This window comes from Triturus cristatus, chromosome 1_2 (genome assembly GCF_964204655.1).
Source record: "Triturus cristatus chromosome 1_2, aTriCri1.1, whole genome shotgun sequence".
Classification (NCBI taxonomy): Eukaryota; Metazoa; Chordata; class Amphibia; order Caudata; family Salamandridae; genus Triturus; species Triturus cristatus.
This window is the reverse complement of record NC_140580.1, coordinates 1,057,793,191-1,057,819,145: the sequence shown is the minus strand read 5'-3', so window position 1 is coordinate 1,057,819,145 and position 25,955 is coordinate 1,057,793,191. Positions and strand designations below refer to the sequence as shown.

Here is a 25,955-nt window from a genome sequence, read left to right as displayed (position 1 = left end):
TTTTTTTTGTTTGCAACTTACATCCGTATTGTTAATTAACTTGCTACTTAATTAATGGATCCTGCTGAGGTGTGTCTATTTTCTTCTATTGTGCGCTTCAAAACAGTTTCAAAAGGTTAGCCACTAGTTGAGCACGTATAGCTCCCACTCAATCATTTCATGTGAGGTTTGTTTGTTGGGGAGCTTCAAGGACTTCAGCTCTATTTATTTCATCAGACAGTAGCAAAGCTGCTTTGCTTAGTTGCATCTCCATTTCATGAGCTACTTTTAGTACTGTGCACCGTCTACATAAATGTGTGTGTGCTTAGTAAGAGAAATGCATTTTCGTTTTATTTTCAACTATGAGCAACATAAATCCTTAATTTATAAAGTGCCTCTCAATAAGTTTTGAAATGTTGACAAAAACGTGCGTAATGCTAAATGTAGCATCACTGTTTTGCTGGTAGATGAGAAACATCCATTACCACGCAGGCATTGCACCGCAATGCCTTTACATCGCGGGTACCACAACACGAGTCGTTACAACGACTTGCGCTGGATAGCGCTCTAACCTAAGGAATAGTATGATTTACTACTCCAACACCTTCCCTACTGTACGTAGACTGGTGTTGGAATAGTAAATCATACTATTCCTAAGTCCAGCGCAAGTCATTGTAATGACTTGCGTTGTAAAAAGTGCGATGTAACATACCACAATCTTTTTGATCGCGTTGTAACGTCACATATTCTGGTCAGACATTTGGTGCTAAACAAATATCCGCACGTAACTTGTACAGTGAGGAGAACATAGATTATTGCAACACTAGAGCACTGCACAAGAACTCTGATTACATAGAAGAGAGACTTTAAGCAGTAGGTGCTTTATTTATGTACACTGCAAGTCTGTCCATAACAGTCCAGATCAAGCGCACTTTCCATTAGCACCCCAGACCCAGAATGGTAGAGTAGCTCACGTATCAAAGGAAAGGCTGGGATTTGTCCCCATTCAACCATGCACACTAACCTCACGGCTAGATACCTCGGCCCATTTCTCTGCTGTTTATGGATTACAATTCCAGTCCTGGAGCATTCAGCACATTCCACGCTTCATCCAGTTTTTAATGTGTTTAAATGTTTCAAGAGCACATGTTCCTAATTGCTTTAGAACCCTGTTTGCTTTTTCAAATTTCCTTTAAAATGTACCATTTGTAACTTCTTATTTTTTTTTATTCTGAAGTGCAGAACCCCCCCACAATCACTGGGTTCGGCTTGCTCACAACATAATACCAGTGGCGTAACATAGGCCCCCACAATGCCAGTGGCGCGGGCGTCCCCCGGGTTCCAGTGGGCTCCCTCCACACAGTACCCTGGCCTGAGAGCTCCTGACAGAATGTGGAGGGTGTGCCCTCAAAGTAGTTTGCAGGGTGCCCCCTCAAGTTTTGTTACGCTTGTGCGTAATAGTCATCGCCAACTTTTATGCCTCACCACTTTGAAAGGTCACCAGCCACCACTGTACAGGTTTATGACAATATGTGTCCCGCCAGGTACCAGAGTGAATCTTGTTCAGCCTTGTGGGACAGTCTTATCAAGATGTTTTTGTCTTTATTACCTGTTTTTGCAAACCAGATTCTTTGCAGCGCTGAATACGTGAATTCTACTTCTTGTGTGATGAGATCTGTATTTCGAGATTCATATAGAGCCCGAATTCCACGAAAGAGTCTGTAATCCGTTTGTTTGGGCCACCAACATATCAAATGCCACATTAGTTCAGGTGGGACAGCACTTTGGCTCGTCTCTTAGTCCCTCCTGAGCATCATACTCTAAAGGTTGGTGCTTTTACAACCCCTTTTCCCTGTTGGTTGAAAGTGAAATTTGAGTCGCGAGTCGATGTTTTCAATTTTCTAGAATGGTGATGTCACCGCTTTCATAAAATGTGGCCTGATCAGCAGTATTAAAGTTATTCCTGAATTACTGTACTCGGAATACGGGGGTGGTGAGTACTATGTAAATGCTGTCATTCAGTCAGCCCTTCACATCGTCTGAGGAAGCACCAATAAGCAAACAGAACTGAGCCGAAACAAAAATTTCGCGTTTTCGGTGTGTTTGGAAAATGCATAGTTAGTTTAAAATGTTCCTGAAAAACCTGAAATTTGCCTCACATTTTTCTTAACACAACGTCAGTTGAAGGGTGTAGAATGGTTGCAAAATTCTCACCCAATGGCAATTGCTCAGCGTTTCATTTCAGTCCGTCATGCCACCCGACATAGAGCAGCAGTAGGCTGATCAGTGTTTGCCCTGTTTGTTTTTTTAAATGAAAATATGACAATAAAAAAAGTATCTTCCTTTCCAGTCTTACTTCTGTCTTTGTTGACTGACTGTTAAGTCTGTCTTTTCTGTTTATAGATTTATTAACAATGGGGGGCAGTTTTAAACTTTGGCAGTAGAACTCCATCGCATGTGGTTTGGTGGATGGATATACTTTTGCCCAGTGCTTGAAATAGAAAAATAGAAGTGCAGATACTTTGTACCAGAGTGCCTGGGAAGTGCCGGTACTCTAAAATTAAAATTATTACGTCGTTCTTGACAAGTTCCAGAACTCTCCCTCTCAAAATAAAAAAGTGCTGGTACTCGGTACTGGGCAGTACTGGCTCATTTAAAGCATTGCTTCTGCCTCCTCAAAAGAAAATGAGCCAGATTAAAGACTGCCACCATGCGGCGTTTATTCTTTCTCTAAACAGCTTCTGCAAGCATGGCGCCTGTTCCTTTGGAGGTTCAACTCTCTGATAACATTTCCATTATGCCTCAGTTGTAGGGTGGAATTGCTGTCACAACATGCAAGTATTAAAAATGTACCCCCACTACGGTGGTTGGTCTGATGATGTGAGAGCACGTCAGTTAGATGGACCTAGCTTTCATGGCAGATTTGCGGAAAGTGACAAATGGAGATGGACAGGTCAGCGTTAATTGGCCATCTGATCCATTACCATTTTTAGGTCTCGCGCCTAGCGTTGCACTGAGCAGCAGTGCTCGCGCAGCGAGAGTCCTTTTGTCCGGGGTTCAAAGATGGACCCTGGAATCGTACACGCGTGTGTTTTTTGTTTTGTCTTCTATTATTGGGCTTTTAGTGGCTGTATCTTTTAGACAGAGCACGCAATAGGCCAAAGGCGGGTGCATTGCTCCGTACACGGCCTATTGGTGTCTGTTACGTACACTAAAGCCTATCTGGTTTCAATTATCGTGCCTAGACACGGGCGCGATAATTGAAAGGATATGGCTGTCTGTGGCGCGCGTGCGCGCACCATTGGCGGCTGTCTCTGCTTCCAAAATTGATTGCTTTCGGTTTCGCGATCGCTTTACTTGTGGCTTTGCTTTCAGTTTTGCGATCACTTTATTTGTGGCTTTGCGGCTGCAATACAGTTTGTTGCTTAATTGGGAGGAATGCGTGGCTAATCTTTACGCGGTTACAAGGTAAAATAAATGAAGGCGGTTACAAGGCAAAGTAAATGAAAATGCCCGGCAAATATTTACTTCGTTACAAGGTCAAATAAATGAAGGCGGTTACAAGATAAAAAAAATGAAAATGCGCTGCAAATATTTACGCGGTTACAAGATAAACAATGCGTGCCTAATAATTGCACTATACTTCTCTTTTTCTAAAGTCGCATCAGGCTTAATGAAATATTTGACTGTATCTGTTTAGCTACAAAACAAGGACTCGTTGGGGCTAAGTCATACTTTCTGACTGGACTGAAAACGTGTGATTTTGGATAGAATTCTTTCTCTTTCAGTTACCCGATTCCCTTAAGTTGTGTGTGTGTGTGTGGTTGTGTGTGTGGTTGTGTTTGTGTGTGTGTGTGCTTGTGGTTGTGTATGTCATTGTGTGTGAGTGTGGTTGGTGTGTCGTTGTGTGTGTGTGTGTGTGTGGTTGTGTGTGTGGTTGTGTGTGTGTGGTTGTGTGGTTGGGTGTGGTGTGTGTGGTTGTGTGTGTGATTGTGTGTGTGGTTGCATGTGTGTGGTTGTGTGTGGTTGTGTGATTACACATCACATAGTTACACTGTATTCAATACAACATAAATACACTCCACATACCACTCAGTACTACATAATTGCACGTCACATAATTACTCTCTACCTAATGCAAGATAAATACACTCCACACAATACCACTCTGTGCCACATAATAACACAACACATAATTACACTGTACTCAGTGCAACATAAATACACACCTTTCACTCAAGTTCGTGCTATATAAAAAAACAATCTTTGTGCTGCTATTGGTGTTGCATTATTATTAGCAATGCCAACAGCTCAGCCTTTAATAATGCGAGACCTATTGCATTGAAAATGCTTATTTGTAATGTCATGACCACTCGTTGGTGTTCCCCATGTCGGAATCAGTGGCCATGCCACCATTGGAAACGCTTCCTTCCCCTGCCCTTGTAAGACAATGAGCTTCCCGGCGTGTTGTGTTTTTTTTCCTAACTGTGGAAAAGTGGGCAGGCTTAAAAAAATAAGCCCCATTTGCTGTCCTTTGCATTCCGCATTGTCCTAAAAGGGTGGGGGAAGGAAGCATTTCCAATGGTGGCATGGCCATTAACTTGCATTTAATACAAAATAGTTAGCAGCACAGCAAAGTACAGAAATGAAAGTTGCCATTTCAACTGACCATTGTTCTTGCTAGAAAAGGCCCAATTGGGGCATAATTCTAAAATACATAATATTTGGGAATGTTTATATAAGCTTTCCTTCAGTACGAACCTATGGGACCTAATCACATGCCAGAAACTAGTTACGCTCCGCAAACACTTATTAATGGGCATGTGGCAGGATATTCCCCACAAGGAAGTGCAAAACGTACTTGAGGAGTAAATATAATTCATAGATACAATATTGGGATCATCATTTTATAGAAAGAGATGGGTTTATGAGGTTATGTGGGGTTATGTTTTGCAGAAATGTACAAATTTACAACCTTGAGTAACATGAGTTCTAGGACTAATAAGGCCATGAAACGTAGCAAGCGTATCTGAGGCTAATAAACACGTCAAATCAGTAAGAAATGACATCCATATTTGTATATAAAATATATTTATATTCTTGTATAAAACAATGATACTGTAATACATAGGTATATATGTCTTTTTTTTTTTTTTACAACCAGATTTTATTGGTTTTCAAAGACATCGTCTACAAACATAGGCATTGAGCACATCCAATCTAGTACATGATACACACTGTTGACATTCTCTGGTGCATTTGTCTTAAACACTCCCTGAACAGAACTATCATACATATGACTATATGATGATGTTTTAAAACCACAACCTCTCACTCGCGGCCTGAGTATAAATGTTGCAAACAGGTAGCTGAAAAATGTATGCTCAGATTCACATACTTTATTAAAATGTCTCTGACTCTCCCACAGTACGTTACCTTCAAATCTTTATATTGGTGTCAGTCATACTTTGAAATCAACCTCTCACGTACTTTTCGCTCGCTACAACATGTGCTGGCATGGTCCTTGCCCTCTCTCCACCATCTCTGCCCTCTCTCATCTAGTCCCTGCGCTCTCCAACTAGTGTGTTTGTTGGTGAATGATTCTATAAAAAGGTGCTTTCCTGACACGAGAGAGAAATTTTTAAAACCTCACCAATCTCTTGGAGTTGGCAAAGTATTACAAAAACGTCCTCTACATGAGAAAGGTGAACCTCCAAAACATCACCACAAATAGTTTTAGGAAATCTCCGATCTAAATAGAAAGCAACCATGCTTTGCGTTGCTCCTCTCAATGTGTCTATGTTAGAAATTGGGATTCTCGCTGGCACTGGTATGCACCCTGTCCAAGCAGAAACCAAAATCGTAGTAAGGGTAAGTCAGATACACACTAAAAGATAACCTGTGCTCACCCTCTGGTAGCATGGCACAGAGCAGTCAGGCATATCTAAAGAGGCAATGTGTGAAGTATTTGTGCAACACAACACACAGTAACACAATGAAAACGCCACAAAAAGGCTCCACACTGATTTAGAAATATAGACCATTTTATGAATTAAGACCAAAATGACAAAAATCCAAGAAGCAGAAGTTGAGATATGAATTTCTAAAGAATAAAATTTTTTCTAGTGCTTGGAACCAATAAGCACCTATGGTGGTTATCTGGTCGTGCTGGACTGGGGCAAAGTCAACATTTCAGGATAACTGCGATGGAACACAGGCCAGGGACAGGAGCCATGTAGACCCGATAATCAGAGTACCTTGGTCCTGGTCACAACAGCAAGATGCGGGGTGCAGACTAGCGATGTGTCGATGTTGAGCTACAGTCGAGGTGATGAGTTTATTTTCTCCATGCAGTGGTGACGATGCATCGGTACCAAGCTGAGATGCACTGGTTTCGTAGTGCGATGCGCTCGGTTTCTCCACACAGTCAAAGTGATGCGGTGATCTCTCCACAATGCTTTGGCGCTGATGCATGGTTCTGGTGCGTCAGTCTCTGGGGGCGATGCTTTGGTTGCAAAAGCGATGCACTAATTGTACTCCCAGGACAGGGTCGATGCCCGGCTCTAAAACATGCAGACTGGAGATGCTTTGATTTCTCCGGTGCAGGTATCTGGGTCCTGTTCCATTGAACCAGGCACAGGAGCAGGTGTAGAGACGTTGATAGCCCTGAGTCTCAAGCAACAGAAGGCAAGCCAACAAGCCATTGGAGATCATTTTGGTTGCAAGGCAGAGTCCAGTTCTCCCTCAGCAGGGTTAGAGAGCTGCAGTCAGAAGGGTAGCACAGCAGAAAGGCAGGTCTTCCAGATTAGCAGTGTGTCAGTTCTTGATTCAGCACATCAGTTATTCTGACAGAGTTCAGTTACAGGCCCAGAAGTGTCTGATTTGGTGTGATCGGAGCCCAGGACTTATACCTAGTTGTGCCTTTGAAGTGGGGGTGACTTCAAAGAAGCATCTTTGAAGTGCACAGAAGCCACTGCTTCCCAGCCCTAGCTCCAGACTAACTATAGGGAGTAATCAGACCTTTGTGTAGGGCAGGGCACTGCCTATTCTGTCTGGATCTCACACAACATAAGATGATAACTCCTCTGAATCCAGGCGATGCAATAAGGAGTCCATCTCTCGAGATCCCCAACTCTTAATTCAGTATTAGATTATTAGGGTGATCAAGCGATGTAAGGGTAGGAAAGGAAGAGCTGGGAAAGGAAACCTTAAGACAAAGAACAACACCATGAAGTTATGCATACACAATGGCTACTCTTATATGAGCTTGCTGCATTGATCCACTCTACCTTTGCCAATGACGAAAGACACAGCTAATCTTCCATTCACCAGGAAAGCCAATCTTCCATCAGGTTGGAATAATTCTACAAGGCACAAAACAAATAATTAAACATGAATCTTCTTCCAATGCATTTGATGCTTCAACACATCATGTAACCCAGATACATACCAGTTCCTATTTAGAAATATAGAGTAGTAGAGAAGACGTCCAATTCAAAAAATAAACAACAAAAAAATAACCAAAGTCTTAATCCAAGGTTGTATACAAAGTCTCAAACACGAGTTGACAGGAATAGGAAATGAGTAACAACTGTATCTTATCTCCTAGTAACTCCTCTTAAGCTATTTTCTCATAGTACAAGGAAGTCGATCTAAAATTATGCTGCAGTCACAGACTAGCGCAGATAAATGTTTTACTTCCAGCCTGGAAGCAATCGGAAACAACAAATGGTGTAAAGAGAAATGTCTGGATACGAAATGAGAGTAGAAGCAATTGACTCTTACCTCCGCACATGATTCCCAAACAGTGTCTCAGCAGAAAGTGCTTTGCCGCTAGATGCTCTACGACTGCAGCCAGTTCTGCAGTAAGGTCAAATCCAGGATCCGATCCGCCCTCAATCAGAGAATGGCAAGGCAGTTTTCTCCAGAAACCGTAGACCTTCGATAACGAACAACAAACAGGAAATAATCCGTAGCCCAAACGAAAACAAGCAGGGGCTTCTTCCTCATGACCAGAACCCTCTCAGCAGAGAGGAGTTCTCCAATACAAGAATTACGCACGCTAGTCAACGTGCATCGGGCGTTAAATAGCTGCTCCTCACAAGACAGTCTGGGAGATGTAGTTCCGCCCGACTAATCACCAGGAAGGCGCTAATGGGCCCGATTTCTGACATATTCAGTTGTAAGTGTGAGCTCCTCTCTCCCTTCCTGCCCATCAGAATGCAGATGAGACATACCTAACTTTCCTGTGTTTGTGGCTGTCTAGAAGGAATGCACAAACCCCTGACGTGTACTGGAGACAGGCTGCAGACACATGGCGCTGTAAGAGCAGAAAAATGTCCACTTTCTCAAAATGGCATTTGTAAAACAAATAATAATGTTATATCCAGATTTACCAGTACAAAGGATTTATCATTACCATTCCAAAGATATAAAACATGAAACAGCTACTCTTCTCTAATCATGAATTGCAGCTTAAAAGTGTATTCGGGAATTTCTAATGTTAGCCTATGAGTGGAGTAGGCCTCACAGTAGTGAAAACGTTTTTGGATGTTTTTCACTACCAGGACTTGCCAAACTTAAAAGTACATGCCCTACCTTTTACTCACTCAGTAAAAAGGTATGCTACCTAGGGCTTACCTTAGGGGTGATTTATGTGTAATAATAGTGGAGTTTAGGGCTTGGCAAAGGGATGTAAATGCCAAGTCAAAGTAGCAGTGAACCTACAAACACAGACTCTGCAATGGCATGCCTGAGACATGTTTAAAGGTCTACTTCTGTGGGTGGCACAAGCAGTGCTGCAGGTCCACTAGTAGCATTTAATTTACAGTCCCTGGGTATATGGTATAGCACTTTACAAGAGACTTATAAGTAAATTAAATACGCCAATTGTGTAAACACCAATGTTACCATGTGTAGGGGAGAAGCAAATGCACTTTAGCACTGGTCAGCAGTGGTAAAGTGCTCAGAGTCCTAAGGGCAACCAAAAGAATCTGCAAAATGAGGAGGTAAGCCGGGAAAAGGTGTGGGGGGTGGCCACCCTAACATTGACAGTTCCAACAATCCATTTCAAATTTCTGATGTCATAGTGCATAGCTATGTTATCACGGTGGAAGCCCTGCGATGCCTACTAGTTGCTGCCTAGTGGTAATAACCAGTGTTAATAACTAATAACTAGTGTGTGAATAGTAACACAGCTCTGTTAACCCCTTCGCTGCGGCGGGAATTCCGCCGCAGCGCTGGGGGGGGTTTGGGGGCAGCGCGGTGGCGCTGTGCTCATGACGGAGCCACTCCGTCATGAGCCACGGTTGAGCTGTGCTCATGACGGAGTGGTTCCGTCATGACTCCGCCCACTGTCCTAATCGCCCGCACAGGCGGGGAATCAGCGCAGCGTGGGAGGAGCGGCGGCCAACGGCCGCAGCATGACGGAACGACTCCGTCATGAGCACACGGCAACCGTGGCTCATGACGGAGTGGCTCCGTCATGAGCGCTGAAGGGGTTAATTACACAAAAGTGTGTATCCCCAGTTGTGCATGTGTAACAAAGCTGTGTGTGAATTAAACTGTTGCATTTGAATTAATATAGTTGTGAATACATGAAAAGTGTAGGAGTTGTAGCATGTTTGGGCACCATTAAACGTAGGTCTAAAATAGTACATGGGAGCACATAGCCCCACATACTGTATACTTCAGCACACAAGGTATCTCTTTGTAAAATGCAACCATGTGAAAAGCACTGCTATCGTGGTGAAGCAATAGCTGGCAAGACGTAGGAAGACAGCTATCTCCTGGAGCCAGGACAGGCCCCAAATCGGACTGACTGGGACAGCGCCCTGGGTGGAAAGAAAACTTAGTGTTTGTTGTGGGGGTGGGGAGTCGTTGGGGTGTGACGGCAGGCGGTATGCGAAAGATGGGAGGAGGGTGGGGGGTCGATAAAGTGCTAAAAATTAGGGTAAGGTACTTTAAGGGCTGATTACAAAGTCTTTACTGGATCCAATTGAGACCAAGTGGCGTGGACGAGCTGCTGTTTGCATGATATTAAGTCAGGCAGCTCCCTGCTGTGCCTCTCGGAATAGTGGCGCCCCGGGCCTGGGCCCAGCTCGCCCACGCCCGAGGCTGGCCCTGCCTGGTACAGCAGGGACATGGACACAGAGATAGTCTGGACAAACAAGTGAACGTGGACGTGACCTCGCAGGCAACCAGCTGCCAGTAAAAAGGATACCTCTAAGGGTTCCAGCAGGGGCACTTTTTCAGGAAAGGGCAGCATGTACAACCTATATAAGTTATCAGCACCGTGAAAGACCATTATCTTAAATAGAAACTGAAGCGGATTTCTTATGCATGCCAGAAAACAACCTAAAATGCCTTTTTTCAATGAAGAAACGCACATGTAACTCTACTCTTAAAATGTAGTAACATCTTGTTTGTGTAACATGAGACAACTTTTCCTATAAGAGAGTTACCAATAAACTGGCACAGCAGTAAGGACTGTGCTTCCATACCACGAGACTCCCACCCCTGAGAGAGACTGTGAAGCATCGTGAGTGACTCATACCCAGCGACTGAACCTAAACTCCGAGAAGAGAGACTTGCTATCAGACTGAGCTGCTGGAAGCACGACTCTGCCAAAGGAGGGAGACCTATTTACTCCCCCTTTGCTGCCTCTTTTACTCACTCCCCACTGGCCGGCGTGCCTTCCACGGATTTGTTCTGTTTTGCCTCGTACTTTCTTGTATTCCCCTCTGCTGAGGGCTTTCTTCTGACCGCCTCTTGCAGCTTCTCCTCTCGAAGACTTTTGCTTCCAGGTGCAGGACTTTGAAACACTGCAATCGGACAAAGAACATGAAAATAAGTTATAAGTAATATATTAGTTGCACTGTGTGCTTTGTTAAATGTTACTGACTTCAGCTTGTATTGTGTCACGTGGTAGGAAGTAGACGAGTGAAGATCAGATATCCTGCTAACATTAAAGGGGTCAGCCAGTGGTGAGAAAACATGTGCACTCAGTCCAGCTTCTATAACGGTGAGCCTTCTAGAATGTTGCTTTGTTTGAGGACGTTCGCTTACGTTTTGAGAACCTATTGTGACATCACTCACTAGATGGCCCCTTTACACTCCAGGTCTGATGTTCTACAGACTCTACTTGTGTACTGTGATGTCACAGTGACTTCCTTATGCTGTTTGGAACATAATGCAGATGTTTCTCCGTGTGTGATGTCACACAAATAAATGTTTTGTCACAGGAATGCTACATTCTACTGTCTTTGATGTCACGTAGCTATCCTTGTGCTCTCCGTAGTGTGTGTGGGGTGTGTTCTTACACTGTTGTCTCTCACTGATTACTCCTATTCTTACGTTCATCCAAGTGATATGCACATCACATGGCTTGCTCGAAGGCAGGTGTCACTGTCTACCAAGGTAAGACCGTACTAGGCAGAAAATAGCTACAGGCCCCAAAATAAAAGTGATCCCCATTAGCAAATCAAATAGTTAAAGTGTCCCACATTTTGAAAATCGGGCAGTTCTGATCTTATAAAGATATGCTGTATAGATATTTTGCAAGGTGTGGGAAACTGCATGCATTTGTGTTTGCTGCAGGCAATATTTGTGGTAATATCAGGGAATTCAACAGTAGAAATTGGACCACCAGAACATAAAACAAGCCCACAAAAAGCCTATAAAACAGATCACATACTGACCTGTCAGGACAGCCATTCTGGCCAGAATGCCCTACAAGCTAGTCGGATCCGTACTCTCCATTTGGGTCATAAAAAGGATTCAGAGTTAATAAGAATAACAGAATGGTACGCATGCGCCTCACAACCACTGCAGCCCCAAATCCAAATTGGGAAGGTGAGGGCTAGTTTTACTGCAGGTGGGTGCAGCTCCTCCGTTGGAGCAGAGGAGCGTCGCCCCACTTGAATGTTATGTTATAATATTTGTAGAGCGCATGGCTGCCCCAGCCAAGGGGCGTCCCAGTGCTAAGCTAAGACAGAAGATAGGTGACAGGGCCGAGGAACGCCGCAACCAATTATTTTGAATGCCCCCGAGATGAATAATAAAATGGTAATTCATTACCATTCACCTGCCCATCCCAAACAGAGCGTCTGGACGGGGCGGGGCCTGCTGAGTGACAGCAGCAGTGAGGAGGGTGGGCAGTTTGTGCACTATTTAAAGTGCACATGTATGTTTGCCCGGCCGTCTTGCAACGGCCAACCACACATGCGCACTTTAAACATCTCTAACACAGCTGTCAAAGACAGCTGGGTTAGACCAAGTGCAGGCCTCCAGAGTGCTGTGGAGCGCAGAGTGAGGCCGTTTCCCTCCAATCAGGGCGTTGCTCGGAAGCTGGATGTGAGTAGTGCCAGGATTGGTCAAGGGAGTTTCCTGGTGGCCGGGCTGCAGTCGCGACACGCACGTCCGATTCAAGGAGGTCCTGTTGCGTTCGATGAGTGTTCATTTTTTTCCAATTATATTTGCATGCCTCCCCATCCCCGTCGATGCCAGCCACCACTGGGTGGGTGCCATTTTGTTGCTGGGGGGAGGCCGGCTGTGTTTCCTGTTGCAGCACTTTGCACTATCAGAACAAACCATGCAAAACACATGGTTTTAAAGTGTGCCCTTCCAGACCGTGCTTGCATCAGAACCCATTCGTTTTGCATTTGGTTGGTTCATGTTTCTTGCAGGGTTATCACAAACAGCGCTGACCTTCAAGGCGTTGGGTAGAAGGGGCGAGGGGTCTGCTGTTGCTTGGCCCAGAGAGTCCAGTACATAAATGATAAACTCTTCAAAATTCTAATCAGTGTATTTCTCTATAAGGAGATCATTGCAATGCATTTCAGTTTAATATATTTAATTATAACATTGCATTGAGTGGCAATTGTTGAAAATCATAGTTTCTAAACATGAACTCAGAAACAATTAAGCTCCCACCCCTACTGCCATGAGGACCATGTGATTAGTGAACCAAGTTATGTTTTGCCCCCTATATGTGGCCTAGGATTTTACTGCGTATGGGGTAACAGTATATTATTTTGCTTTTGTGCATGCATTTCAAGGTGCTCTCACGTGATGATGAGGGAAAAGAAGGCGATGTGAAAAAAGTAATTGCCTAAGATCACACCACGTGGTCCAATGGAAGTTGAGATTGATGCCAGATTTCCTGTTTCCACTTTGTGAAATTCATTCACTACATGGTTATCTCTTTCGCTCTCCCATTTTAGATCAAAGCTTAATGCTTTGTGTTTAATTCCCTTGAGGTGCTAAACTAATGCACAGTGTTAAATACATCTGGGCTGTGCATATTTCACGAGGCTTGGCAGTAGCAGTGTTTGGGGAGGTGATGCTTTTATGCAGAAGCTAAAATGAAAACCAGAGTACGCACCCATAGTCAATTTATCGAGACGTTCACTCCATGTAACTAAACGTCTGTATTCGTTGTCATCCATTCTTGAATTAATTTATCCACCTACTCCTTACTCATCCAACTATTGATTCATTGAGCCATGCTGTCTTGTCTCTATCCTCCATCCATCTATTCAATGACTGGACATGGTTCGATAATGAAAAATGTGTTGGGAAGTGCAACATATGTTCAATTTTTACAAAATATTCTGGGGAGGAGCTCCACCTGCCTCCCCCCACCCCGCACCAATAGCCCCTTCCCACACCCCCCCCCCCCCCTCCTCTCCACCCCCCGCCCTCCTTACAGTGGTCAGGCTTGCTCACTACGTGCGCTTTGAGGGTGGGTCTGACAAAATTAGCCAGGGCTGTTTTTGGTTCCCAGTCTGGCCCTGGGCCAGCGTCTCTTGACTGATGGGCCATTGGCGCGCTTGTCGGCTCATCTGAGAGCCTGTTTTTAATTGGCCAGCAGGAGTTGGAGTTTGGAAGTGTTAGTTGCGACCTGTCATGTTTTCTATCAGGAGGCAAGTGGCGTAACCCAATTAGCGCATTGCTTCGCCCCAGGGCCCGCTCCCCATCACATCGGTTATTGGGTTTCCGTCAGATAGGAGCTCTTCGCAGTGCTTCCAGACAGCCCTGCCCCTTGCACAGGCCCTGGCTAATGGAATCATGGCTAATTGAAGAGACGCCTTGGCAACCAGGCTCACGACCCAAATGGGATTATCATGTGCAGACAAGGAGCGAGGCACCTGTGACTTCTCCAGAGCTGCCGGGATGAGGACAGAAGCAGAAGGCCGCCCATTGGCTGCGTCTCCAGCTCCTTGTGAGCAGCAGAACTGGGAGGCCTGTTCTCAGCTTCTCAGAGGCCTGCAGGCTGAGACACAGGCCAGCTCTACCAGAGGCTGTAGTCTGCAGACATCTCGCATCCAGTGGGCCCGAGGCTGACCTCGTCTCATGTGACTCATTTCACTTTTCTGTACTCTGTCATTTATTATCAATTTCTATAATTTGGTTGGCCTCAAAGCATAGGAAAGATGCCATTTTGTGGCGCTGCACAACAGTCAGCTGAATGGCTCAGTGAGCTATATGTTTGCAGCTGACAAATGCAGTGCTCAGAGTTTGAAAATCAGCAAGGCATACTCCTCCTTCCTTCTTTCTATAAGACTGTAAATTTAGTATCATAAAATTGAGTTATAGTCACATCTGTCAGTCAGTCATAACTTTATTCCACCAATTTTGGCCATAACACGTCCGTTTAAAACACTCAGAGCAACCTGCAGACAATATAATGCAAAACCAACTAAGAACAGCTGAAAAAAGAGTACAATTTTATATCATATCATTTCATAATAAATCTACTACTAAAATCCTAGTAGTGATGCAGCCTTCAGTCGCTGTGGTGAGTACAATCTTTGAGGGCGATGTAAAGGACTTCCCACACCCAGGAGGCTCACCGTCCATAGACTTCCTGCATCTCACTGCTGCTTTGAGCAAAGAACTGACCCTAAAACAGACATCAGGACTGATTAAAACCTGAAGATAAAATAATGCTTCTCTACATTTTTGGCGCCCTAGAGAATTTAATAAAGGTTTGAGAAAAAGAAAGAAGAAGAAAGAGCTAAACCTTTTACAGAAAAACATAAAGTGCAGCAGAGTTTGGTCTGACAACCCATCACAAGGGCGGCGTCAGATCTCCCCAGAGAGCTGAAATCCTTTTTAAAACCCAAAAGCCGCCAAACCGTAAGGGGAGAGAAACCTCCCAGTGTGTGAGATCTACGATCAGGTACAATACGGGTTCAGCAGGCGCTTAAAACCTATAGTAATCTCTCACAGAGCCTCTACTCAACTCATTGCACATCCTCTGCGTTTGGCAAAGCTCCAGAAACCGTAGCCTCTACTTCGACTTATCGTCCCTTTTAATATTTGAGGGATCAGTGAACAAGGAAGACCGACCCATTGCGCTTAAAGTTTTAGAGATGTAGCCTAGCCGTGAGATGGAGAGGCCCTTGTCCAAACTTAGGCAGTCCATGATGACATCCCTGCTGAAGCTGGCCTCGGGTTGATCCATACACTCATCCGTAACTGCAGTGGGGCCAGTTTTGCTTTATCTGAAATGTACTGTAAGCTTAGCTCATGCGCATGATAGCATGTGAGCCGGAGGGTGGAAGATAAAGTAAACGCCGGAAAATGTGATTTGCTCCAGCTTGAAGGAAGGAAGCATTATGATGACCCCAAACCCTGCACCATATAGAGCGGCGGGGACACCCAGGGGGGAAAATGGTCCCTTTCCCTACAGACCAATGTAGATTCAATATTGCTCAAACAGTTCTACTAAGCTTTAAGCGTGAGCTGTTGATCTGCGGTTGACATGATCCCATTGAGTTAACAAGCATTGGCATAGCCAATAGGTCTTGCCTTGGGACCTTATAAGTATTTAATTATGCAGCACAATATCCTTGGTGCAACATCAACTGTTGCATGGCTAAACACTTATAATGTCCCAAAAGCGAGACCTATTGGCTATGCCAATGCTTGTTTTTAGCAGAGGCTGCCCTGAAGGGGTCTCATGGGGCGGTGCCATAACAACCGCTGAGGACCCATAAATTCTGGTTTTGGCCGCTACGCCCAACAAGAGGTAGCACACCAAAGTGGGCTCAAAAATACCTTCCCAATAGATGGCCAGGGGATGTTTTGAGCTCCCCCCCCCCAATGGGGGTACGACACCACGGGCTATATGGGGACAATGGCGGCTTATATACAACATGCTGCCCCTACATAAACTACTTTTTCAGGGGCAGCACGCAGATAGACATTGGAAGCATAGGCAAGATCTTCCCCTTTGGCTTGGATGACTTCATCGGCAACGTGCTGGTGTACACAAAGCTTTCTTGTCTGGGGGCAGCAAGGAGAAGCCTACTCTGATGTAAGTCACCACCGCGGCCAGGGGGAAGGAGGGAAACAGAAGAGCCCTGTTATCCCAGTGAGGACCGCTGCAATTGTAGCAGTGATGCAACTCTGCGTTGCGGCAAGGAATTGGCAAGCGAACTTCGCCCGCACGAGCCGCGAAATTTTTAAGGCCTTAGCAGTAAGTGACGGGGCGTGGGACACTGCCTTAATGTCCAGTTTTTGCCACTTCAGAGATGACTTGCAGCTGGTGCAGTCCATCGGGGGCAGTTCGCAGCAGCTCGACGCCAGCCGGAAAAAGAGAAAACCTTTGGAGTCCCATTACTTGCATGAGTGCAAATGTGTGCCAAAGTTTAAAAAACATATCTAACCCCAGCAGAAGACCGCTGTAGGTACACAGTGATGAGACACTGCCGGGAAACAAGACTAAAGTTGATTGGCTCACCTGCAGGATCATAGAGCCAGCCGGTCGCTCCCTACACCTCTCACTGCTCTCGACTCCACCCAGTTGAGCTGTGAGTAGGAGCTCTTAAAGGGCCAGTAAACGGTAGGTGCTTAAAGGGTCTTTGCAAGTTCAAAACAAGCGCTGAAAGACAACCGCGGCCGCGAAAGTTAAAGAGTACTCGTGCATGCAGAGCGTTTGCCTTGTGGGAGCGAGCAGCGGCAGGCACGATAATTACAAACAGATGGCGCCGGTGCTCGCTCCCGCAAGGCAAATGCTCTGCATGTATGAGTACTCATTGGAAACAGTGCAAAATATACACGAGTTTCCAAGAAAGTACAGAGCGATTCCAAGAGGTCCCTCCTAAACAGCGCTTGCGTGCTGTGTAGGCGAGACCTAAAAATAACCCCAAGGTGTCTAAAGTTGCTCACGCTACCAAGCGATTGACCTTCTATCATAAGCTTGAGTATGTTTTTCTTCCCTGGCCCACAAGCCATGATGTGTGACTTCACAAAGTTTGTTGTCAAATCTAAGCTCCTCCTGAAAGAAACGAAGCACTATGGCCGAAGTGCTTTCGGGGTCCGTGCCAATAATACAGCGTCGTGGGCATATAGCGCGGATACCTGTGTGTGAGCGATCTTAGGAATATCTTTGGAGGCCTTAATCAGGGAGGGGCACAGCCCATATTTATCTAGATAATAAAGAGTCAAGGTGGCCACAATGCACCACTGTCGCACCCCTCGGGCTAAGGGAAAAACATCAGACAATTCACCTGCCAGGCCAAATTGTACTTTTGCAGCTAGATTTTCATGTAAGACGTACAAAAAGTTCACTAATGCCACCTGTACCCCATAACCCAATAACCTCAGCCACAGCTTGGTTCTGTTGACACAGTCAAAGCCTATTGAAACATCCATAAATGCCAAGTACAGAGGGCAGCGCTTGGCAACAGTGTACTTGCCAACGATCAAATTCAAGCACTGCTTCACTGTGCCCAGTCCATGGCGGAAGCCAAATTGGAAGGGACATAGGATGTTATTATCGTTGGCCCAAAATGTGAGACGATTAAAAACTACCCTGCCAATTAATTTGAACGTGCTATCCATAAGAGAGATGGGACGGTAACTTTTATGTGACATACGATCCCCTTTTTTGAAGGGGGTACGATGGTAGATAACACCCATGAAAAAGGGTCGTTATTGCTCTAGGAGATATTAAAAACGTTAGTTGTCCGAGGTCCCCACAGGTCAGTATTGCACTTGATGGGGTCCATCGGTACCCAGTCTGGCCCTGGGGCTTTGCCGCCTGGGCTCTGCCGAATAGCGTCCACTACTTCCAGTAGTGATACGAAAAATGTTGCTCAGTGGCATAATCTACCCCACAGAAGTTCCCTAGATTCCCCTCTTCCTCCAAATGGTAGATGGCACTGAAATGCGAAACCCACTCAGGGCCCAAAATATAACAACTCAGGAGTGGGCTTTCCGGCGCACCCCTTTGTCGAATTTTCTTAACAGTGCCCCAGAACACCCTGCTGTTTTTAACTAACGCAGCATGTTCCAGGAGCTCCTACTCACTTCGGTGCAGTGCCTCCTTCCTGGCCTTCAAGGTGTTTTAATATTGCTTCCGGGCTTATCAAGCCTCGTCCCGGTCTTTCAGACGCGCTTCAAGGGCCTTGACAGGGTCCTCAATGAACAGGTGTTATGAAATATTGACAGCAAGTTTATAGAATAAAATATTTATTGTCAATATACTTAGTACTTGATGCACTAATAACAGGCTCCTGTAGAGGGCCAAAGTCTTGTGCAGGAGTGGTTGCTCAGGCAGTAACAACCTATGATCAAATATTTAAAAATCAGCTAATGTATTTTTTACTGCAGTTATTTCTACTGCCAGTGTTGCTATTGGTTGGTTTCATGGTGAGTTGGGTTTTAGAAGTAATGGTCCCACAGTCACTACTTAAATCCTGGTGCGAAATGTCAAGCATAATGTGTGTTTTTATATCACGGATGCTTTGAAATCCTCTTTTATTGATCACGTGAACCATAATTTGCACAACCAGAAATGGTCTACACGTGCTTGCAATATGTTTGCGAGTGATTGAAGTTGGTAATGGTATTTCCTGATTCCCTTGTGTGGATTCCATGACATGAAAAAAGGAAGGAGAGAAGATATGTTTGCAGTTCAACCTCCCCATCTCTTGATCATGGCGACCAAGTAAACCGTGCTTGTATGACACACTGGGCCAGTCCTCGCTTTTGATCTAACAATACTTTGTTTTTTGGTACTCCTAATCGTAAAAGTGCAACCACAGACTGGAGAATGTGTTATGTACTGTATGGGTTCAACTCTGGCCAAATTGTCACGATTGGTAACGGGGTAACGAGGTCCAGCAACAGCGTCCTCCTTCCTAACAGACCTTCTTTTTCTTCCCCAGGGGACGGCTATTATCTCGCCATTGGTGGAGGTGTTGCCCAGCACAACTGGTCCTACATCATGTCAGTGCTGCAGGACATGAAGTTCCGATGCACCATGATAGACCGCTCCAATGACATGGGCATGATTAGTGTGCAGGGACCATCCAGGTGAGTTCAAACGACTAGTACTCTGCTAAGTAAACGAGGTGCAAGAAATTATTTTAGTGGTGTTGTGTATTCATCTTTGGCCTTTGCAGATGAGAAAACACCTTTAACAGCTTCAGTTAGAATGATGCTGTGAATATATATTGTGTGGCAGGCTAATCCTGGAAAGTGGAAGCTTTTATAGTAAACAATCTATACTCAAGACTTTAGCTAAATGTTGAGTATCTGTCCACCTGAATGGACTCATCTTGCCACTGTCCACACATCTTATTCACATTCTGATGTCCACCCGGCATGTCCTAATCTTTTTTTTAACTACTTTTTAGAATTTAACATTTCTGTTTTCCACCTCTTCTCTTTTCCTCCTCACCCCCTAAGTATCTTCTAGCTGGTGCTTTGTCCATCCATTGCAGTGACATCACTTATGCCCTAGTAAAATCTATGTTGTGAACACTGCTCACTAAAATCCCAAAATACCTTGTCACTGACATGCAAAAAAGGCCCAAGGTACTGATAGTATCCTGATACAGAAACCACACAACTCTCAAAGCCTTACCTTCAAGGTTGGAATAATTGATCGTTGCCTCAGAAATGTGATCTCTCACACATCACTACAGGAACCACGGGTTTCAAGTGCTGTCTGCCTAGACCGAAGACTATTTACCCATTTTATTGCAACTAGTAGTGGTAGCAGGTGACCCCCACCTGCACTGTGCATGTGCTCCTTACTCTGACCTCTCTACACACAAATGCTCCTAAAGTATTCAACCTGAGACTTTCCTAAAAGTGATCATAACTCAGAGGCTGGAGTGACCTTTTCTGGCCACCAGTAGGTGCTAGTGCCACATGTATTGGTATGTTTTTGTTTCACAACTGGTTCTCTTGGTAATGTATGTTCTCACTGCCCTGGGGCAGTCAGTGGTTGGTGGGGAGTAACCCTGGTGAGTCCTGTCATTTACCTTTCTGAGTCTGGGCTTCAGATATTTTTGCATTCCAACTGAATTACTATATTACTCCCTTTATACACCTGATTCTCCAATGGTAGTTGCGTCAAGCATTCAAGTAGTATTCTAATACAGTGCATTAGATTGCAAATCCAGATTCCTTTCGACACAGAAATAGGGCTCATGCTCAATTCACTGTACCTGCTGCATTGTTTAGAAAGGTTAAGGGCCTGATGAGGAGTCTGGCAGTCTACAGACCGCCAGACTCACAGTGGCGTGGCAGTCTAGCCCCAGCCACACCGGCGGTCGGACCGTCCCATCAGGAGATGTGCAGTCGCACCACCATTGCACTGCAGCATCTGCCAGGGATCAGAGATCCTTGGCGGTGGTGCGGCAGTCTTGAGGCCGCAATATTCTTGGCTGGACCACCGCGGTCCCACCAAGCAATTTACAAGTTTCCACTCCGCCATGAAAACCGTGGTGGAGAGGAAACAAAGGGGGCCCCTTTGTGCCTCTGGGCCCTGGGGTGCATGCAGGGAGGCACTTGTTGTTTCACCCTGTGTACATGCACCCAAGGACCTGCATGGCATGGACTGCACCAGTCCATGCCGTGCAGGTACTCCCTTTGATGCTCCCATTGCGGTACCTATTTCATATGCACCACCGACGGAACGCCAAAGAGCCACCTGCCAGTGACTGAAAAAGTCATAATCTGGTGGGCAGTGCGCTCATGGGTTTGGTGGTCCTGAAGTGGGGCAGTGACGTGGCGGCCCACATCAGGACCACTAAACTCCTAATCTGGCCCTAGGTCTTACTTTGCAGTTAGGAAATGGATAGCAGTTTAAAATAATGAATAGACAGCAAACATTCTTCGGCTCAGATATGGCCACAATCAATCCATGGTAAAACTCTATATTCACAATAACTTAGTAGTCTGTGTAAAACGATGTATTATGGGCAAAGATCGCAAGTATTCAGCAAGGCCATAAACATTTGAGCCTCTGTAGTGCTCGACAAAGTTTTTATTCGCCAATGAAGCTGAAGATTTTTCCCTCTGTTGAAGTATGGTGAAGTTTTGCAATTTTATCAAATATTCTCGAGGTAAACTTTGGCCTCCCCAGCCTGGCAACAGTGCCAGTTTTCTGTAGCAGGATGTCTTGTGCACAAGACAGTATGCAGCAGGGAATAGCACTTCCTGGTATCCACCACCCTCCAGGACAGATTCAGGGGTGAGATGCTGGGAGAGGCTGGTGTTAGTATGGGGGGATTTCCTGTAGGGGTTATGTGGGTATCTGTATAAAGGGAATGGTGAGGGTTGGAGGTGAAGGGTTGGGGAAGGTCGCTGGTCAAGTGGCCTTCAGATCTGCTGGCAAGTGGATGGTATGCGAATTGAGCTTTGAGAGCGATATTTTGCCCTTCTGGACTGAGAGTGAAAATGTGGGCTGGCTGACAGCTGGAAGCAACTGGCAAGAGGCACCAGACCACCAGGGGCCAGCTTTAGTGCTGGTGTAGCCCGCGCAACAATCTTTGTTGGTGACCCCTCATGACCTCATTCTCCATGGATTCTCTCACTACCAACCTCCAATGGTGCCCCTCATCTCTATCACCCATCTCCTCTCCATAGCCCATTTCACATGCATTTAATTTATTTTATAGCACTACTCATACCAGTGTAGGGTTTTAAAGCACTTTACATCACACACATTATAAAGAGACAATGATTCATAAGTGTGTAAATCAGTGTATAGGAAATGTTTTTTTGTTTTAACTTTATTTTTCAAGTTTGCAATAAGAAAAAGCATTAAAAATGCAATAGGTCTCACCTTTCATTAAGTTAAAGCCATTTGCTTTGCTATACAATACGATTAGCAAAGCAAATGGCTTTAACTTAATCAAAGGCGAGACCTATTGCATTTTTAATGCTATCGGTCTCGCCTTTGGGACCTTATAAGTATTTAGCTTTGCAGCAACTTAGCCTGGGTGCTGAAACATCTACTGCTCTTTAACATGGTGGAAGTAACGCCCAACAAATTTTGAGTCTAGAGTACTCTTGGGCAATGCACCTCGCTCCCAGCTGCAAACCAGCGCTTGAAACCAAGGCACACAGCGGGCGCGCTTTCCATAGATCTGTGCATGCTTGCCCACCCAAGGTGAGCCGCCTTGACCCCCAATAGCAAAGACACGCCCAGCTTTTCTTACATCATCCGATCTCCTCCCAACAGACGTTGCCTACTCATTCAATATGTCAGCAAAGGCCACAGCAGCTCATTTACCAAAGTTAAAGAATGTACATTCCAGTATATCAATTCCTAGTTATGTTTGGACTCGAGATTCTTTTTATGGACTTAATTAGAGGTGAAACTAAAAAACACAACTTCAGCAGGATCACACGAGAGCTCTCTACGGTATTATTACCGTGTGGCAATACGTGTTACCACCAGTCGACACTCCAGCCCCCTAACCACTCCTGTGGAGGGTAGAGTGTGGGGATACCTGCCACGTGTGCTGTGTGAGCTAATCTCACACTAGTGCTGTCAGACCAAATCGGTGAAGATAGCTTGGCAACCAGAGGCGCGCTGGTGCAAAAGGCGCTGGCTAAAAACTCCATCCCTTTGTCCCTCCCCATCTCAGTTTGCATACAGCCACAGACAGAAATCGCCATATTGGTGTGACTCTGGACGCACAGCCAAATGCCCGGCTTCGACTACTTGTCAATGATATTTTTGAGCCTCTGACACATCCCTGGAAGTTCTCCACCCCCCCACTGCACCAGTGGGGGTAACTACGGGCTCCCTCCCCACTCCCCCCATGCTGGACAGAACCATCTTCTCTACAGACAGGAGGCCCGACCGCATGTGCCCCGCCTGGGAGTCCACGGAGATAACCACGGGTTGGGGTCTGCCAAAGCCGCGCCCTCCCCAGTGTCACATCTGTTTTCTGGACTGGTAGCAAATGCAAGGGGTGAAGGTGCAAAATCGCAGTCTCTGACTTAACGACTCCCATCTCTCTGCGAGTAGCAGAATACACCCCCTTATAGCAACGGTTACCTCGGGAGGCTCTTGCAAAAGTGTGGCTATGCAACAGACCTCCCAAAACCCCATATGTGAACATTTTAGTATTTAAGACTCACGGCAAAATAAAATAAAGCCCTCAACACAGACCTACTTCATTCCATTAAAAAATAGCTCAGTGAAATAAACACTAGTAAGGGGGATCTGGGTATGATAAAGTCGCTGGCATGAATCCAGATAGAACCATCTCAGCCTTTCACCCGGACGTGGTCCTTCGATAAAATCTGTGCCAAACTCGTTTACAAGCAATATCCTGTAAAATGCGCGCTGGACATTGCCGGATGGCGTGACATAATTTAGTGATGGGTGAAGACGTCGCTATCAACCGTCAGACATAAGAAATAAACAAGCCCCGCCAGAGAAATGAAAGGCGCATCAGTTATTGTTGAAGATAAACACGGTAATGCCAAAAAAAAGTGCTTAGCGACTAATTAAGAGACACTGTCTCCCGCCGCAAGTAAAAGATCCAATCCCGGTGGGCGGGGCCAAAAGTGGACAGGGTGGCAACCAGGAGGGATTAAAAGGCCTCCGGTGCAATCATTACACTGTGTTTTGCATAATCCATGATGACAAATGACACGCACAAATGAAAATTGCAGGCGGAGCAGAGACACGACTTCTGGAACCGTATTGATTCTAAGAAGCCTTCGCATGGCAAGAGCGCCAGGCGAAACCTAAAAACAGAAAGGGGACAGTCCAATTACCAGCAGAATTTTGCAGTTACACTTTGCGACTTATTATATATAATTTAAACAATACAGGCCAAAGACATTAGCTTCCAAAGCACATATTTAGTTTGTACAAGTTTGGCTGCTAGTGGTGCGCTCTGATGCCCTACAGAGGGAATATTGCATATTCCATACAGTGTTCTTAGGTGGCTCCCGACTAGGCCCACCCCATCATTCCCCCGGCACCGACATTTTCCGGCCCCCTGAAGTATCTCCTTCGCCTGTTGCGGCCAGGCGCTCCTGTAAATATATTTGTAGTGGTTCCCAGATGTCTCGAGGGCGAGACGTGGGTGGCTCCGCTGCGATCCCTTTTCCCGATACTCGCCACATTAGATATTTTTCCATCTTATTTGTTAAGCTTGTTTATCTAGATCGTGAAATTGAGCAAGCACCACGACCCCGACTCCCATGAGGCATGCAACGTCGCGTCTTTTAGTAAGCACCGCATATTTTTTCTCCTACTATGATTCTAGGCACCATGAGTACAACGCTCTTATAACCAGCATGCATGCTTTTATTCATATGCCCTCACCGATTTGTATGAGAGCGTAGACACCCACTTTTAATGATGGACAAAAGTGGTGTTGTAATTTATACTCACAGGCCCAATTGATATCCCCGTGTGTCGATTGATGCATTTGCACTTTACAGCATCATTTGCCAGCCTGAGTGCACAGACACTCACCAGACCGAATGATAAGCAGTGGGGTGTATTTTATTCCTTAGTGACTGATTCTGTCACTCGAGTGATTGTGCACAATGTGAATATTACCAATTACTGCCTCTTATTCTATGAGGCAAACGTCAAGATGTGTGTATTTTTTACGTTCTTAATACACGCAATTGGGAGTATAAGGAGCACTTAACCTCCTAGACACTACATTACAGCTACGTTTTGTGTTTGCTTGTGATTATATGTTTGTCTTTTTAGATTTTCTCCTTTCTACGAATCGGATGAAAGGACACCTGACTGTGAGTACATGGTTAGGTTGTAGTGATCAAGGGTAGGGTACATCTTAGTGTGTGTATACCGCCCGGGTCACTTTCACTGGTCCTGATGAAAACCTGGTACTATTATTTTCAGATTGAAACATGTAGACCTTTTTATGCACTTATTATGCACATTTTCTCACTACAGAGATACCGGAGGTCAATTTAACCGAGAACGGCATCTTCCCAACATTTTTAATATTGTCCGGTTGCTCCAGAATAAAAAAATATCAGTGAGTTACATCTGGCCAATTTTTAAATCACTTCTCACTCACTTGCACACAAAAATAACCTGCTCCACTGTAATCAGGTGTCGAAGCACACCCGGATGGCATTCGGCTATTCGGGTGGGACCCCTATGATGAAGCATGTCACCAACTAGGTTGGTGAGTGAGGGGTCTTTTTAAGAAAGGAGAACTTCCCTTCTTGTGCACCTCTCCCAGTACTTCGGAGACATTGAGTTGTCTCCTCGGTGTACTCCTCCTACTGTTTGTTTACTTTGTTCAAAGGGGACCAGGAGTATTCCCTTCCAACTCGTGAAAAGCCCTTTCTCTCTCCTGTGTTTTTTGTGATGGTTTATGATTAGCAGTAGAAATCAGTCCCAAAGCCGATGTTCTAGTGTCCAATTAAGACACTACCCCAGTGATCTGTTTGATCACAATATAGTTCCATGGGCGACCTGTTTCTCAAAGTGCTCAAAAGTAGATCCCCAGGGCTACTGAAGCTTAGATGTTCATACGTCATCAGTGGCTTGCCACTACTGCAGCTTCTCTGGCTTAGGACACTGACCGGACCTGGTACCTCACTGCAAGCGACATTACATCTTATAGTTCACACTGGGAACTAAGAAGCTGATTGTTTGGGTTGCGATCTTACAGCAAAATACAACCAAATATTTTTGGAACCATGCTTAAAAG

General features: G+C 45.2%; 1 protein-coding gene across 5 annotated transcripts in view; it reads left to right on the top strand.

The window, feature by feature from the left end:
- SARDH (sarcosine dehydrogenase) overlaps window positions 1-25,955 on the top strand; it is a 613,955-nt gene that overhangs the window by 439,473 nt on the left and 148,527 nt on the right. For all 5 annotated transcript variants that reach the window (XM_085612553.1, XM_085612590.1, XM_085612570.1 and 2 more), the window contains exon 16: window positions 19,161-19,308. In XM_085612553.1, coding sequence (XP_085468679.1) covers window positions 19,161-19,308 — 148 coding nt within the window. The remainder of the gene's footprint in view (window positions 1-19,160; window positions 19,309-25,955) is intronic.